The sequence below is a fragment of the Papio anubis genome, chromosome 17 (assembly GCF_008728515.1).
Source record: "Papio anubis isolate 15944 chromosome 17, Panubis1.0, whole genome shotgun sequence".
Classification (NCBI taxonomy): Eukaryota; Metazoa; Chordata; class Mammalia; order Primates; family Cercopithecidae; genus Papio; species Papio anubis.
In genome coordinates, this window is record NC_044992.1 from 49,519,653 (window position 1) to 49,537,622 (window position 17,970).

The following is a 17,970-nucleotide window of genomic DNA, read 5'->3' on the forward strand; positions in this document are numbered from 1 at the left end:
TGGGTTTTCACCATGTTAGCCAGGCTGGTCTCCAACACCTGACCTCAAGTGATCCGCCCATCTTGGCCTCCGCCCAGCCGAAATAAAGTAAAAACTTTAATTATTGGGTTAAATTTGAATATGGAAAAGTCCCCACGTTGGAGATAGAGTACCAATTCTGTGGGCCTGCAGTTAAGATCAGAATTCAATCTAGCTTTCGAGAAAGAAAGGAAAAGCTTCTTTCATCCTTTACCAGTTTTCTAGCCGATCTAGGCAGATGTTGGGCGGACCTCCAATGCAGGCAATCTGTTGCCGCCTCTTCCAGTCAGCCAGCTCCTCGTCTGTGAGAGTTTTCTGTACGTACTCCATCGCTGACAAAAGCCCCGCCAGCTCACTCACGATGCTCTGGTTGGAAACCAAAACAAAGTCAGAAAACATTTCCTCAGACAGTCTCTAACCACATTCTTTAGTCAACTCCAGAGCAGGAACTTCTTAGAAACCAAGCAAGTTCTGCCACAAGATGCTGAAATCCCGCAAGTGAGCGAGACACATAGGGGAAGTGGTCCGACCGATGCCCTTACTCTCCGCATCTGGTCCAGCGCAGTGAGCATCTGTTCCAGCTGCTGCATCTTCTGCCTGGTCACTGACTGGTTGTTTCCATTCAGATCTTGCATGTCTGCGGAGGAAGGAAAAACTCCTTGACCTGAGGGAATACTCCTGTCCTTAATGACCAGGCTCCTTTGAGCACCCGTAACTCCCTTGCGCCCCGACCGCCTTAAGATCTAAGAGTTAAGACAAATGACTCTTTCAACTCAACAACACAAACTCACTTTCTAGAGATTTTAACGTCTCTAATATTCACTTGCCTCCTTGACTCTTGAGGGTTTTATAGTTGAAATCAAAGTCATCCTGGAGATTCTCTACCACTTTCATTTTCTGTTCTAGATCCTGTTTAAAATAAGTAAACAAAAAAACAGAAGTAAAAAAAGATTTCCTTGGGAACAGAAAAAATAACGTATCGGAGGAGAATTCAAATGAAGCCAAAACCTCAAAAAAGATACATGGAGGACTTGCAGGCAGTATCCCCAAGAGGAGGCTCCCTGGTGGCCAGGCGCAGTGGCTCATGCCTGTAATCCTAGCACTTTGAGAGGCTGAGTTGGGAGGATCACTTGAGCCCAGCAGTTTGAGATCAGCCTGGGCAACACAGGGAGACCCCCATCTCTACAAAATTTTGTTTTAAATTAGCTGGGCATGGTGGTGCACGCCTGCGGTCCCGGTTACATGGGAGGATGAGGTAAGAGAACTGCTTGGGCCTGAGAGGTCAAGGCTGCAGTAAGCTGTGATCATGCCACTGCAGCCCAGCCTGAGCAGCAAAGCAAGACCTTGTCTCAAAAAAAAAAAAAAAAAAAAAAAAAAAAAAAAAAAAAATTAATAAAAGCTCCCTGCCCAAGGCTTGTAACTTGCATCACCTGTACTCTCTTCCGGACATCCTGAAGGTGCTGCTCCAGCATCTGCTGCTTCTCTGTCACCACAGCTGCTGTGGGGTGGTTGGCCTGGCCCCCTTGCTGCCAAAAAGGAGGTCAATGCACATGTGAACACAGAAATATGGGGAGAGGAATACCCCATATTTGGCTTGAGATGCTGCTGCCATCATGAGAGGAAGGGAAACAGAGGCAGTGGTGCTGTCACTATACAGGTGACACTACATAGGTCATACCATAAACCCCCTCTATGAACTGCACTAAGAGACCACATGTTCAGCTAAGATATGGTCTATGCCTTCGAAAAGCTTATGGGCAAGCATGTCAAAAAATTCAGAACAATTTATGATAGCAGATGTTGGATGTCTACTTAAACGTGGTGTCCAGTATATTTCTGAGGGATAATAAAAAAAAGTCCTGCCCTAGGGATGAAATTCCATATCAAAAGATATCTCAGGGAGAAGGGGAGGCTGGTACCTTGGAAAAGGTCAAATAGCACACGGAAAAAGAAAAAGAAGAAAGAAGACCAGATGTAGCAGCTCATACCTATAATCTCAGCACTTGGGAAGGCTGAAGTGGCAGGACTGTTTGAGGCCAGGAATTCAAAACTAGCCTAGTCAACATAGTAAGGCCCCATCTCGAATGAATGAATTAATTAATTAAAGAAATAAAAAAAAAAATAGCATATGAAACTTAAAAATTACAGGTTTGTGGCCGGGCGCGGTGGCTCACGCCTGTAATCCCTGAACTTTGGGAGGCCGAGGTGGGCGGATCACGAGGTCAGGGGATCAAGACCATCCTGGCTAACACGGTGAAACCCCGTCTCTACTAAAAATACAAAAAACTAGCCGGGCGTGGTGGCGGGCGCCTGTAGTCCCAACTACTCTAGAGGCTGAGGCAGGAGAATGGCGTGAACCTGGAAGGCGGAGCTTGCAGTGAGCCGAGATCACGCCACCGCACTCCAGCCTGGGCGACAGAGTGAGACTCCGCCTCAAAAAAAAAAAAAAAAAAAAATTACAGGTTTGTGCCAAGTGCAGTGGCTCATGCCTGTAATCCCAGCACTTTGGGAGGCCAAGGCGGGTGGATTACCTGAGGTTTGGAGTTTGAGACCAGCCTGACCAACATGGAGAAACCCCGTCTCTACTAAAAATACAAAGTTAGCTGAGCGTGGTGGCGCGTGCCTGTAATCCCAGCTACTTGGGAGGCTGAGGCAGGAGAATTGCTTGAACCCGGGAGGTGGAAGTTGTGTTGAGCCAAGACTGTGCCACTGCACCCCAGCCTGGGCAACAAGAGTGAAACTCCATCTCAAAAAAAAAAAAAAAAAAAATTACAGGTTTGGGCTGGGCATGGTGGCTCCCACCTATAATCCCAGCACTTTGGGAACCAAGGCAGGAGGATCACTTGAGGCTGGGAGTTTGAGACCGGCTCAGGGAACATAGAGAGAGACCCCATCTCAATCAAAAAAAAAAAAAAATTTTTTTTTAAATTAGCTGGGTGTGGTGGCATATACGTACTAGCTACTTGGGAGGCTGAGGTGGGAGGATCACTTATGTCCAGAAGTTTGAGGCTGCACTAGAGCCAGTTTTATGGGCAACCATTCTCTTCCTTTCCCATGGTCCCTATCCAAGCCCATAGAATACAAACTTCTTAGGCCGGGCGCGGTGGCTCAAGCCTGTAATCCCAGCACTTTGGGAGGCCGAGACGGGCGGATCACGAGGTCAGGAGATCGAGACCATCCTGGCTAACACAATGAAACCCCGTCTCTACTAAAAAATACAAAAAAAAACTAGCCGGGCGAGGTGGCGGGCGCCTATAGTCCCAGCTACTCGGGAGGCTGAGGCAGGAGAATGGCCTGAACCCGGGAGGCGGAGCTTGCAGTGAGCTGAGATCCGGCCACTGCACTCCAGCCAGGGGGACAGAGTGAGACTCTGTCTCAAAAAAAAAAAAAAAAAAAAAAAAGAATACAAACTTCTTAGAAGTTTTGGGAAGGTGACCCATGCCCCTACCCCTACTACTTCCCACAGTGACAGTGACTCACCTGATTGGTAAGATGGAGAGAAAGACTCTGTGCACACACAGATCTTCAAAGAATCCAGCACCAAGCTGGTGCCTCCCTCCTCTCACTCTTGCCTTACTAGGGCCCACCACAAGCAAGAGCAGCAGCCTGGTTGCTAGAAGCAGGTCTAGAGGCCTATCCCTCTGCCTTCAGTGAATGTTGGTCTATGGCGGCTGAAGCTCCATATGGATGGCTGGGGTGGCGTGAGGGTGCTGCTCTGCACACCCAGGCTCTCTCCACACCAAGATCTAACTCAGGGCACAGGCATCGGAAAGCCCCTATGGTTACCAGCTCAAGCCACACTTTCCATTCTAGTTTTACCTATACAGCTGATGTTTTAATCTTCATTCCACTCCCATGTCTATTTCTCAAGTAGGACTACACTTAAAGGGGGAAAACATGTGATTGATGATCACCCACAGAAACCCACCTCTAATACCTTTGTAAAAAACTTCACTGACTCCCCACTGCTTCCAGCTGTAAACATCTCAGGCCAACACAGAAAGCTGTTTCACACAATTGATAACTTAAACTTTCCCTCCCTGTGCTTCGGTCGCCCCAAACTCCCCACTCTTTCCTGCATGCAATGTGTTTCCACACTCCCTCCCCACCCGCTATCCACTCAGCCTGGCCTGGGCTTTAGCCCAAACACACCTGAACTCACTCACCTTCAAATTCAGTTCAAATGTTTCCTTTCCTGCAAAATCTTATTCAACTTCCTTAGACAAAATGACACACATCCTCTTCTGTGTTTTTCTCACTTTGAGTGTTTGTGTACTTACAATCCCAACTAGCCTGACAGCCCCTGGTAGCAGGGATTACATCCATTCTTCTATCTTTAACCCATTCTAGACACTTAAGAGCATGCCAGATATCATAAACAGAAAAAATAGCAGTGAGGCCTGGGTTGAGGCCACAAATATCCAACTTACAGCTTCGTATCAGGGGTTGCAAACTTTTTCTCTAAGGGACAGAAGGTAAATATTTTTGGCTTCCTGGGTCATATAGTCCCTGCCACAAATAGCCCTGCCACTGCAGCACAAAAGCAGCCACAGATAATGCATAAATAACCGAGTGTGGCTGGGTTCTGAAAAAACCTCATTTACAAAACAGCAGCAGGCTGGATTTGGGCCACGGTCACAGTTTGCAGACCCCTAATCCATCCAATTGAAAACATCCTTGGGATACCTTTGGCTTTCCTACCTCCCATGGTAAGTTGGAGTCTCTATCCAAATTGACTTAAACCACATATTTTTATATTGTGGAGCAGGATAAAATACAAAGGTTTTCCGTAACAGAAAATCCTAGTGCTGCCTGGGCAAGTGCCTGTATGCTAACCTCTTGGGCTAAAGGGCACTGCACAGTAAGTGTTATCTACCACCTCACTCACACCTGAGCATATCAGTTTTCTGCTTAAAATTCCTCACTGGGGCTGGGCACAGTGGCTCATGCCTGTGATCCCAGCACTTTGGGAGACCGAGGTGGGCGGATCACCTGAGGTCAGGAGTTCGAGACCAGCCTGGTCAACATGGTGAAACCCCATCTCTACCAAAAATACAAAACATTCTTCACTGGGTCCCCATTTCCTACAGTAATGGTGAGGGTGATGATAGTGATGTCAGCAGCAGCAGAAAGCAGTTAAATTGTTTTGCATTTATGTGTCAGATACTGTTCTAAGCATTTTACATATATGAATTCTATGAAGAAGGTATAATTATCACTCCCACTGGAGGAACAGAGAGAGTAAAAATTGTTTACTTAAGGTTACAGAGCAAGTGGCAGGGCTGTGGGTTCATATCAAAGCAGTTGGCTCCTTGTGGTAAACTGCTCTTCCAGAGCCCCATTGCTTGGCATGACTAATTAAAACATCATCATGAGCCTTGACTAGCTCATCTTCCCGACCCAATCAGATGCCGAACTTTCCATACTTCTCCCAAGAATACATGTTTCTGTTTCTGTCTTTGAACATGATCTTCTTTCTGCCTGGAGAGCTCTCTCTCATCAGTTGATGAGCCCAGGAGTTCAACACCAGCCTGGGAAACACAGCAAGAGCCCACCTCTACCAAAAAAAAAAATTAGTTGGGCATGGTGGCATATGCCTGTAGTCCCAGCTACTCATAAGGCTGAGGCAGGAGGATCACAAGGGTCCAGATGGTTGAGGCTGCAGTGAGCTGTGATCACACCGCTGCACTACAGCCTGGGTGACAGAGTGAGACTGTCTCAAAAAACAAAAGGTTACAATGGTAAATTTGAAATGTAATGTTATGTGTATTTCACCACAATTTTTTAAAAAGCAGGGGGTCAGGGAGAAAAAGAAAAAATGTCCCTGATTATAGGATATTAAAGAAAGTAAAACCCCTCACAGAAGGTAAAAAAGTCTCCTATGACCACCTACTTTAATGATTTAGTATGTATGTTTCCAGATATTTTCCCATACATACCAATAGTATATGCAAATTGCATACATTTCATTTTACTATTATGAATCAGATCTTTGCTCTTTTTTTTTTTTTTGAGACAGAGTCTCACTGTGGCCCAGGCTGGAGGTGCAGTGGCCGGATTCAGCTCACTGCAAGCTCCCAGCCCCGGTTTACTTACTCTCCTGCCTCAGCCTCCTGAGTAGCTGGGACTACAGGCTCACCACCCTCAGCTTGGCTAGTTTTTGTATTTTTAGTAAAGACGGGTTTCACCAGAAAGTTAGCCAGGATGGTCTCGACCTGCTGACCTCGCGGATCCGGCCTGCCTCGCCTCCCAAAGTGTTGGGATTACAGGCTTGAGCCACCGCTACCGCCTTTTTTTTTTTTTGACAAGTCTCACTTCTGTCAGCCCCAGGCTGGAGTGCAGTGGCATGATCTTCAGCTCACTGCAACTCCTGCCTCCCAGGTTCAAGCTGCATTCTCCTGCCTCAGCTTCCTGGAGTAGCTGGGACTACAGGCCAGGCTCACCATGCCCAGGGGCTAATTTTGTATTTTAGTAGAGATGGGGTTTCACCATGTCGGCCAGGATGGTCTCAATCTCTTGATCTCGTGGATCCACCCACCATGGCCTCCCAAAGTGCTGGGATTACAGGTGTGAGACACCATTGCCTGGCCCAGATCTTTACTTTCATTACATCTTCTAATAGGTTACTAATGCCACCGTATAGAGGAACTGCAGATTCTGAAAATATTTATCTTGTATGCAATAGCCTTTCTAAACCTTGCTAGTTCTAATTGTTATTGTTAGTTTTGTTTCTCTTGGATCTTCTAGGAAGACCTGTCTATCTGTAAATAATAAGAATTCTGTCCCTTGCTTTCCAATATTTGTACCCTCATTTCTTTTTTTTTTTTTTTGGATAGGCTGGATCCTTCAGGAAAGTATCAAGAGTAAAAGACATCCTTATCTTTCGCAGTTTTACTAAGAATAGTGTTTCACTACTGTGCATCATGCTTAATTAAGCCAGGCGTGGTGGCTCACACCTGTAATCCCAGCACTTTGGGAGGCCGCAGCAGGTGGATCATGAGGTCAGGAGATCAAGACCATCCTGTCTAACAAAGTGAAACTTCGTCTCTACTAAAAAAAATACAAAAAATTAGCCAGGCGTGGTGGCACACACCTGTAGTCCAGCTACTCGGGAGGCTGAGACAAGAGAATCACTTGAACCTGGGAGGCGGAGGTTGCAGTGAGCCAAGATGGCGCCACTACACTCCAGCCTGGGCGACAGAGCAAGACTCTGTCTCAAAAAAAAAAAGAAAAAAATAGAGATGAGGTCTCGCTATGTTGCCCCAGCTGGTCTTGAACTTCTGAGGCTCAGCAATCTGCCTGTCTCAGCCTCCCAAAGTGCTGAGATTACAGGTGTGAGCCACTACTCCTGGCTGTTTTTTAGGTTTTGATATGAGGATTTTTCCAGCCTTATAAAATAAGCTGGAAACATCTCTTGTTTTCCTATACTTTGGAAACGTTTGAATGATATTGGAATAATCTGTACTATGAAAGTTTGTCAGAACAAGCCGGGCATGGTGGCTCACGCCTGTAATCTCAGCACTTTGGGAGGCCGAGGTGGGCGGATCACCTGAGGTCGGGAGGTCTCCAACATGGAGAAACCCCGTCTCTACTAAAAATACAAAATTAGCCAGGTGTGGTGGCGCATGCCTATAATCCCAGCTACTCAGGAGACTGAGGCAGGAGAATCACTTGAACCCTGGAGGTGGAGAGCCGAGATCGCGCCATTGCACTCCAGCCTGGGTAACAGGAGCAAAACTCCGTCTCAAAAAAAAAAAAAAAAAAAAAAAAAGTTTGTCAAACCAGTGGGTCTGTTGGATTCTTTTGGTGGAACTTTCTTTTTGTAGAGTTTTTTCAATGTATTTTGGGGGGTGGAACTTTCTTTTTTTTAAGAGTTTTTCGATGTATTTTTATGATTATTGATCTATTTAATTTATTTTCTTTCTTTTTTAGTAGATCTAATAATTTATCTCATTATAAAGTTGTTTGATTTTCCATTCCTCCCAGACCAGGGATTTGTTTTGTCTCAGGTCTCACCTGGGCCGCAGTGGCTGCAGTCTGTAGGAGGCGTGACTCTTCCCACAGGCACCGGGCCACAATCCGGGCAATCTCCATTGGCTTCTCAAGATACCTGCTCTGTAAGTAGGAGAGAAAGAGAATGAAAATCAGTAGCAGACCATGGAGATGTGGACTGAACTGCGGCACCTTAAAACTAATGTGTTCATCAAGGAAAGCATTTACTCTAGGAAAGAACAGAACAAAGGCTTCAGAGCCTGGGTGAAGGCTCTCTGTGGGTGGGCGAAGGGGAGGTCGTTACTATTTCTGTAACAGAAGGCACACTAGCCTGAGTCTTTTTTTTTTTGAGACTGGGTCTCACTCTGTCCACCAGGCTGGAGTGCAGTGGCGCAATCACAGCTTACTGCAGCTTCGACCTCCCAGGCTCAAGTGATTTTCTCACCTCAGCCTTCTAAGTAGTTAAGACTACAGGTATATGCCACCACAACTGGCTAGTTTTTGAAAAAAAAATTCTGTAGAGATGGTGTCTCGTTATGCTGCCCAGGCTGGTCTCAAACTCCCGGGCTCAAGCAATCCTCCCACCTCAACCTCCTAAGGTGTTGGGATTACAGGCGTGAGCCACCATGCCTGGCCTTGTCTGAGTCTTTACACAGTATGCTATCCTGCTCTTGCAGGGAAGCAACTGACTTATTCAAGAAGTATCCCATTACGGTCAAACCTTTAACATGTTAACAGTGAGAGTCATCTTCCTATCAGTGGACCCGGTTAACATGCTAACATGTATGATTAATGTAACAATCACTTTATGGTCAGGCATGGTAGCTCATGCCTGTAATTCCAGCACTTTGGGAGGCCGAGGTGGGTGGATCACGAGATCAGGAGATCGAGATCATCCTGGCTAACACGATGAAACCCCGTCTCTACTAAAAATACAAAAAATTAACCAGGCATGGTGGCGGGCGCCTGTAGTCCCAGCTACTTGGGAGGCTGAAGCAGGAGAATAGCATGAACCCGGGAGGTGGAGCTGGCGGTGAGCCGAGATCATGCCACTGCACTCCAGCCTGGGCGACAGAGCGAGACTCCGTCTCAAAAAAAAAAAAACAAAACAATCACTTTATTACTTCAACTATGACAAGAGAAGTGATTCTCAGGTAATGATGCTCACGGGTAAGTATACAGAGCTTTGAGAAAGGGCTAATTACTTCTCCTGTAATTGAAAATACAAGATAAGATTCTCGTTATTTAGCCAAATGAGAAAAGAAATGCTTCCAGGAAAGAACGCTAACACCCGACTCTACGGGTCCTGTTTCTCCTTGTCCTCAGTTTCTCATCATACCTGAAGAAACTGCTTGATTCTTCGTAGATTGTGCTGATAGAGAACATTCGACTCTTGCAGGAAGCGGCTATACTGCTGGTCAATCTCGCCCAGGAGATTATGAAACACCAAAGTGGCATGTGATTCTTTGCTGGCCGCATATGCCCTAGGAAAAGGAAGAATGATAAAGAATGGCTCTGAAGCCGACACATACACACAAACATAGAAATCACCATCAAGAAAGAGGAAAAAAAAAATAAAGCAAACCTGATGCTATAACCCATTCATCATTTTAGATTCTTCTTGCTCAGCAATCAAATGCCATCAATTTAATAATTGTTAATAATTATTTCAGGCCGGGCACGGTGGCTCACGCCTGTAATCCCAGCACTTTGGGAGGCCGAGGCTGGCGGATCACCTGAGGTCAGCAGTTCCAGACCAAACAAGCCAGCATGGTGAAACCCTGTCTCTACTAAAAATCAAAAATTAGCCGGGTGTGGTGGTGAGCACCTGTAATCCCAGCTACTCGGGAGGCTGAGGCAGGAGAATCGCTTGAACCCAAGAGTGAGTGAAATTGTGCCACTGCACTCCTGCCTGGGCTAGAGCTAGACTCTGTTTCAAAAAAAAAAAAAAACAACAAAAACCCACAACAAAACAAAAAAACAATTATCCTAGATATTATCCACTCTCATAATCTGTATTTGTAAAATATTTGAGCAAAGTAGATAGCTATGCTGTTTTTCTTTAAACTCTCAATTAACTCTGGTCAGATTTATTAGTATAAATAAGTAATCCCAGGCTGGGATGGCCTATCTCCAGCATCTGGGAATCACCTCCTGGCCCTTCACCAAATCAGGATATGCATTCTGGAAAAACCAGGTCATATTAACACTGGCCTGAATTAAACCAAAATCAGTAGGTGAGCCTGAGCATATTAAAGTGAAGGAAATAGTTGCTGGACTTCTGTGCCATTATCTCCTCTATGAATGGAATCTATTTCCCTTATCCTGTGATCTAGTTTGGATCTACATCTCTGCCCGAATCTCATACTGAAATGTAACCCCCACTGTTGGAGGTGGGGCCTGGTGGAGGGTGACTGGATCATGGGGGTAGGTTTCTCACGAATGGTTTAGCACCATCCCTGTTGATACTGTCCTCGAGACAGTGAGTTCTTGTGCGATCTGATCGTTTAAAAGTGTGTGGCGCCTCCCCCTTGCTCTCTTGCTCTTGCTCTGGCCATGTGACCTGCCTGCTCCCACTCTGCCTTCCGCCATGATTGGAAGCTTGCTGAGGCCTCCCTGGCAGTGGATGCTGCTATGCTTCCTATACAGCCTGCAGAACTATGAGCCAATTAAACCTCTTTTTTTATAAATTACCCAATCTCAGGTATTTCTTTACAGCAAGCTGAGAACAGACTAATACACCCCTGTGGCTCCTTCCTTTAACTAAAGGGGAATTACAAGTATCAACCCAAAGTTCTAGCTATGACAGAACTCACATTCAAAGAAAAAATATATCTACCACATCGCTGGATTATCAGAATATACAGAGGATGTGCCCAAGTAAATGAGGTCCAAATCAACCTTCAAGACATCTACCACCATACAGGCAGTTCCAATGTGTCAAAGACAGTTGCCCACATGCCCTTCTAATATAAAAAATGCTTTACAAGACCAAAGGGTGTCACTTTATCTCCTGATCTCATTTTCCCCATCACCTGTACCCATAAATTTTTTAATTAAACAGCAAAGCATGACATTAAGAGTTCATGTCTCTTGACTCAAACCGAAACCTAACAATGTAGAGAGTCTCTTAAGGACTTACCAATCTTGACTCTCGATCCAAGGGGCCAGAAACTGCCGCAGCTCCATTGGGAAGCTGTCACTGTAGAGCTGATGGAGCTGCTCCAGGTACCGTGTGTCAAGCTGCTGTAGCTGATTCCATTGGGCCATCCTGCTAAAATCAGGGGTCCCAACTGTAAACCAAAGTGTGCATATGGTCACCACAAGTCCCAGTAGGGGTAAATAATCTAGAAGTAGCCATTGCCCAACACAGGTATCAGGTCTATGACTAGGGATAAAGATGTTCTGGGGAGGACCCTGCTTCTTTCTCCCAGTTTATTTTTAAAAACTAGAGATGAGGTCTTCACCATGTTGCCCAGGCTGGCCTTGAACTCCTGGACTCAAGTGATCTCCCACCTCGGCCTCCCAAAGTGCTGAGATTACAGGCATGAGCCAACACACCCAGCCTGTTTCTCCCAGTTTAGAACAATACAAACACATTCACAATCTCCATCTTGGGATAATCACAGCTTTTTTTTTTTCTTATTTTTTAAAGACAGAGTCTTGCTCTGTGGCCCAGGCTAGAGTGCAATGGCATGATCGTGGGCTCAAGAGATCCTCCCACCTCAGCATCCCAAGGAGCTGGGACTATAGGCACATACCACCATGCCACGCTCGTTTTTTACAACATGTTTTGTGAGACAAACAAAACATGCCCAGGCTGGTCTTGAACTCCTGGGCTCAAGTCATCCTCCTGCCTCGGCTTCCCAAAGTGCTGGGATTACATATGTGAGCCACCGCATCTGGCCACACATCTCTTTTTTTTTTTTTTTTTTTTGAGACAGAGTCTCGCTCTGTCACCCAGGTTGGAGTGCAGTGGCTGGATCTCAGCTCACTGCAAGCTCCGCCTCCCAGGTTCACACCATTCTCCTGCCTCAGCCTCCGGGTAGCTGGGACTACAGTTGCCCGCCACCACGCCCGGCTAGTTTTTTGTATTTTTTTAGTAGAGACGGGGTTTCACCATGTTAGCCAGGATGGTCTCGATCTCCTGACCTTGTGATCCGCCCGTCTCAGCCTCCCAAAGTTCAGGGATTACAGGCTTGAGCCACCGCGCCCGGCCCACCACACATCTCTTTTACACTGGGATGACAAGTGGCTATTATGCCAGGTTCTATAATCCATTATCTACCAGAGGTGTGTGAAATTTAAAAATTACTAAACTCCCAGATTTCCATTCCCTTATCTATAAAATAGAGATAATATTTCCCACTCCTCAGGGGTATTGAGATATTCCTACAGCATCCAGCTCAGTGCACGGCACACAACAGATGCCCAGCAAATGTCGGTTCCTTTCTTTCTACTCCACAGCCCTTTTAGTTATACACAGTAAACCTGTACTGTGGCCAAAATGTAGAAAGTGGATGTTTGGGGTGGGGGGACAGAGAGCTAATTCCAGGACTACAGGTTTAAAAGTATAAATGAGGATCTAGGAAGATCTGCCTGAGATTCTCCTACTCAACAAATAGTAACTATTTTAAAAATTGCTTAGTCTGGGATAACAGAGAAGGAAAGAAAAATGCCAGGCATAAAAATTGTCCCAGGTTCAGGAACACCCCAGTGAAATGCTCTGGTATGAGAAACCCAGCCAGCTAATCACCTATAATCCTCTTTCTGAATAGTATGGGTCATGGAAATATCAGTAGAGGCCAAGTCATTTTAAGAAGTTCTAAAATTAGGCCAGGGGCAGTGGCTTAAGCCTGTAATCCCAGCACTTTGGGAGGCCAAGGCAGGCAGATCACCTGAGGTCGGGAGTTCGAGACCAGCCTGACCAACTCGGAGAAACCCTGTCTCTACTAAAAATACAAAATTAGCTGGGCATGGTGGCACATGCCTGTAATCACAGCTACTCCAGAGGCTGAGGCAGGAGAATTGCTTGAACCCGGGAGGCGGAGATTGAGGTGAGCTGAGATCGCACCACTGCATTCCAGCCTGGGCAACAAGAGCAAAACTCTGTCTCAAAAAAAAAAGAAAAAAAAAATTGTTCTAAAAATAATTACAAGTCAGAGCCTAAGATGAAGGTATATACAGACCAAGGTCCAACGAGATGGTTCTCTGGGATAGTGAGAACATTTAATGAGAGATTGAACACACGCAAACACACTAGAGTTCTTGACTCTCAGAGAAGGCACGAAGAAGTACCTAGTTAGCACTGGCTCTTTCATAAAAATGACTGAGCAAACTGGCAACAAAACCAACAGGTCTTCTGTTCTCAAGGCAGCAAATGTAATGGAATGAAAGGTGCAATCATGGAACCTCTAACTCCTGCAACCTCTAACTCCTGGGCTCAGGCAATCCTCCTACCTCAGCCTCCCAAGAAGCTGGGAGTCTCGCTACGTTGCCCAGACTGGTCTCGAACTCCTGGGCTTAAGCAATCCTCCTGCCTCGACCTCCCAAAGTGCTGGGATTACAGGCGTGAGCCACCACGCCTGGCTTGGGATCAGGTTTTTGTTTTTTTGTTTTTTTGTTTTTTGAGACAGAGTGTCTGTCACCCAGGCTGGAGTGCAGTGGCGGGATCTCGGCTCACTGCAAGCTCCGCCTCCCACGTTCACGCCATTCTCCTGCCTCAGCCTCCCGAGTAGCTGGGACTACAGGCGCCTGCCACCTCGCCCGGTTAAGTTTTTGTATTTTTTTTTAGTAGAGACGGGGTTTCACCATGTTAGCCTGGATGGTCTTGATCTCCTGACCTCGTGATCTGCCCACCTCAGCCTCCCAAAGTGCTGGGATTACAGGCATGAGCCACCGCGCCCAGCCTGGGATCAGGTTTTCTAACAGAACCTGAGAGGGCTGCACTTCTCCCTCCTTCTTTGGTGGACAGACTCAAAATACCCCTTTTGCTACTGTGAAGACGGCTGGTGGAGCTCTCAAGCACATATTCAGGGAAGTGCAGGAAGTACCTACCAGCAGTCTTTACACTGAATAATTAATAATCTAAGGCAGCAGCATCCAACAGAAATAGAAGACAAGCCACATATGCATTTTAAATTTTCTGGTAGCCATATTTAAAAAGTTAAAAGAAACAGGTGAAATTAATTTTAATAATGTATTTTATTTCGTTTAATATATCCAAAATGTTATTTCAACATATGATCATACAAAACTTCTTCTTCTTGTTTTTTTTTTTTTTTTTTTTTTTTTTGAGACGGAGTCTCGCTCTGTCGCCCAGGCTGGAGTGCAGTGGCCGGATCTCAGCTCACTGCAAGCTCCGCCTCATGGGTTTGCACCATTCTCCTGCCTCAGCCTCCAGAGTAGCTGGGACTACAGGCGCCCGCCACCTCGCCCGGCTAGTTTTTTGTATTTTTGTTAGTAGAGACGGGGTTTCACCGCATTAGCCAGGATGGTCTCGATCTCCTGACCTCGTGATCCACCCGTCTCGGCCTCCCAAAGTGCTGGGATTACAGGCTTGAGCCACCGCGCCCGGCCAAAACTTCTTCTTCTTATTATTATTTTTTGGAGACAGGCACTCTGTCACCCAGGCTGGAGTGCAGTGGCTCAATCACAGCTCACTGTAGCCTCAACTTCCCGGCTCAAACGATCCTCCCACTTCAGCCTCTCAAGTAACTGGGACTACAGATGCACACCACATCTGGTTAATTATTTTTGTAGATACGGGGGTCCCATTATGTTGCCTAGGCTGGTCTCGAACTCCTAGACTCATGCATCTCAGCTTCCCAATGTGCTGAGAGTATAGGCTTGAGCCACCGTGTCCAGCCCACAAAAATTATTGAGATACTTTACACTCTTTTTGCTAGGAAGTTTTCTAAATCTCCTGTGTACTTTACATGTGCGGCACAGATCCAAGGTATTTTCCCTCCTCATGTATCAAGGGCTTAAATTCCACTGGCAAAAAAACTCAGTAAAGCAAAAAAAAACAAAAAATAGAATGTCAGAATAAGCTATTTGCCCCAATTAGGCCAATATGCTTCTATAAATTAACTAAATATTCCAACAATGTTATTTTTTTTTTTTTTTTTTTTGAGATGGAGTCTCACTCTGTTGCCTAGGCTGGAGTGCAGTGGCGCAATCTCAACTCACTGCAACCTCCATCTCCCTAGTTCAAGCGATTGTCCTGCCTCAGCCTCCCAAGTAGCTGGGATTATAGGCATGCACCACCACACCCTGCTAATTTTTTAAATATTTTTAGTAGAGACAGGGTTTCACCATGTTGCCTAGGCTGGTCTCGAACTGATAAGAGTTCAGAACTCTTATCAGTTCAAGACCAGTCTGGCCAAAACAGTGAGACCCTGCTTATAATTAATTAATTTTAAAATGTAGGCCAGGCACGGTGGCTCACACCTGTAATCCCAGAACTTTGGGAGGCTGGGGTGGGTAGATCACGAGGTCAGGAGTTCAAGACCAGCCTGGCCAACATAGTGAAACCCCATCTCTACTAAAAATATAAAAATTAGCCGGGCATGGTGGTGGCCGCCTGTAATCCCAGCTGCTCAGAAGGCTGAGGCAGGAGAATCACTTGAACCTGGGAGGTGGAGGTTGTAGTGAGCCAAGACTGTACCACTGCACTCCAGCCCAGGCAACAGAGCGACACTCCATCTCAAAAAATAATAATAATTTTAAAAGCAATATTACTTGCCATCTTCCACCCTAAGATTCACCTGCCACAGGACAGATGCTGCCTGGGCAGTGGTACAGGTACACTAAGCACTAGCTGGAGTAAAAGCAGTGGCTGACGTGCATGCTATATGCTGAAGCATTGTAACCGTGGCATGTATTGATTGCCCTCCGTAAAAAAATCAAAGGCCATTAGATCTCTCTTACAATATTTGCATTAGGGCCAAGTTAAAATCTGCCTCACATGGAGGTTGCAGTGAGCCAAGACTGCGCCTCTGCACTCCAGCCCGGGTGACAGAGCGAGACTTTGTCTCAAAAAAAAAAAATCTGCCTCACAGACTAAAAGCATCATGAACTGACTTATGCTATGCAAGAACTGATGTGCATACAAAGAAACCTGCATAATACGCCAATTTATGAAGATTCTATTGCATACAAATTTACTGAAACCTGAAACTCTAAACCTACAGAGTCCAGTATGGAGTCACTAGCCACATGTAGTTACTGAGCACTTGAAATGTGGCTGCTTCAAACTGAAATATGCTATCAATATAAAATACACACTGGATTCTGAGGACGTACTGAAAAACAAAAGAATGTAAAGTATCTTGTTCGTGTTGAAATGATAATATTTTAGATATACTGCGTTAAATAAAATATATTATTAAAATTAACTTCACCGATTTCTTTTTACTTCTTTTAATGTGGCTACTAGAAAACTTAACATTGGCAGGGAGTGGTGGTTCATGCCTGTAATCCCAGCACTTAGGGAGGCCAAGGCATGTGGATCACCCGAGGTCATGAGTTTGAGACCAGACTGGCCAACATGGCAAAGCTCCATCTCTACTAAAAATACAAAAATTAGCTGGGTATGGTGGCGCATGCCTGTAGTCCCAGCTACTTGGGAGGCTGAGGCAGGAGAATTACTTGAATCCGGGAGGCAGAGGTTGCAGTGGGCCGAAATCGTGCCACTGCACTCCAGCCTGGGCAACACAGTGAGACTCCAAAAGACAAAAAAATAAAAAAGAAAAAAATAAAAAAGAAAGAAGAGAAAAGAAAAGAAAACTTAACATTACATATGTGACTTGGATCTTATTTTTATTGAACACTGCTACCCTAGACAATGTAGCCAAAAAGGGGTGGTTCTCCTAAAAAAAAAAAAAAAAAAGATTTAAAAAAAGAACCATCTGCTTTTTGTAATAAACTCCAGTGTTTAAAATTAATTTTAAAAACAGACTTTATTTTTTGAGACAGGGTCTCTCTCTGTTACCCAGGCTAGAGTGCAGTGGCAAATACAGATCACTGTAACACTGTAACCTCCAACTCCTGGGCTCAAGCAATCCTCCTAACTCAGGGACCCGAGTAGCCAGGACTAGGGGCACAAGCCGCAGTGTTCAGCGAATTTTTTGTAGTTTTTGTAAAGACAAGGTCTCACTTTGTTGCCCAGACGGATCCTGAACTCCTGGCCTCAAGCGATCCTCCCACCTCAGCCTCCCAAAGTGCTGGGACTGCAGGCATGAGGCATCATGCCCAGCCAAAAATAGATTATTTAATTATTTGTCTTGGATACAAATGCAGAGGCATCACAGTCTACTCCCTGAAGATCCAAGTTAAACCATAACACAGCATCCCACTATACCTGCTCCCTCACAGATTAACACTGGGGTCAGGCATGAATATTTGCATTTTCAAACTAACATATCCCAAAAACGTGTAAGTTACTGAAAATTATCTGATTCATGTCCAGTACATAACTAAGGATTTTTTGGTTGTTGCTGTTCTTATTTTTAGCTGGGGACAGAGGAGGGCTAGTAAGTAGTACAATAATTGTTATTTCTTTTTTTTTTTTTGAGACGGAGTCTCGCTCAGTCGCCCAGGCTGGAGTGCAGTGGCGCAATCTCGGCTCACTGCAAGCTCCGCCTCCCGGGTTCATGCCATTCTCCTGCCTCAGCCTCCCAAGTAGCTGGGACTACAGGCGCCCGCCGCCACACCCGACTAATTTTTTAAAATATTTTTAGTAGAGACGGGGTTTCACCGTGTTAGCCAGGATTGTCTCGATCTCCTGACCTCGTGATCCACCCGCCTCGGCCTCCCAAAGTACTGGGATTACAGGCATGAGCCACTGCACCCAGCTTTTTTTTTTTTTTTTCCTTGAGATGAAGTCTCATACTGTCGCCTGGGCTGGAGTGCAGTGGTACTATCTCAGCTCACTGCAGCCTCCACCTCCCAGGTTCA

At 45.7% G+C, this 17,970-nt stretch overlaps 1 protein-coding gene across 12 annotated transcripts in view; it reads right to left on the reverse strand.

Annotated features, from left to right (window-relative positions):
- Positions 1-17,970, reverse strand: part of STAT3 (signal transducer and activator of transcription 3) — an 83,741-nt gene that overhangs the window by 24,892 nt on the left and 40,879 nt on the right. For 4 of the 12 annotated variants that reach the window (XM_009190673.2, XM_009190669.2, XM_009190671.2 and 1 more), the window contains exons 2-8: positions 11,153-11,284; positions 9,350-9,494; positions 8,035-8,133; positions 1,449-1,544; positions 846-927; positions 561-655; positions 233-384 (exon numbers count right to left, since the gene is read on the reverse strand). In XM_009190673.2, the coding sequence (XP_009188937.1) occupies positions 233-384; positions 561-655; positions 846-927; positions 1,449-1,544; positions 8,035-8,133; positions 9,350-9,494; positions 11,153-11,284 (801 nt within the window). Of the gene's footprint in view, positions 1-232; positions 385-560; positions 656-845; positions 928-1,448; positions 1,545-8,034; positions 8,134-9,349; positions 9,495-11,152; positions 11,304-17,970 lie in introns of all 12 variants that reach the window. The other 8 variants (XM_031657620.1, XM_003913069.4, XM_031657619.1 and 5 more) reach the window with 2 other exon arrangements.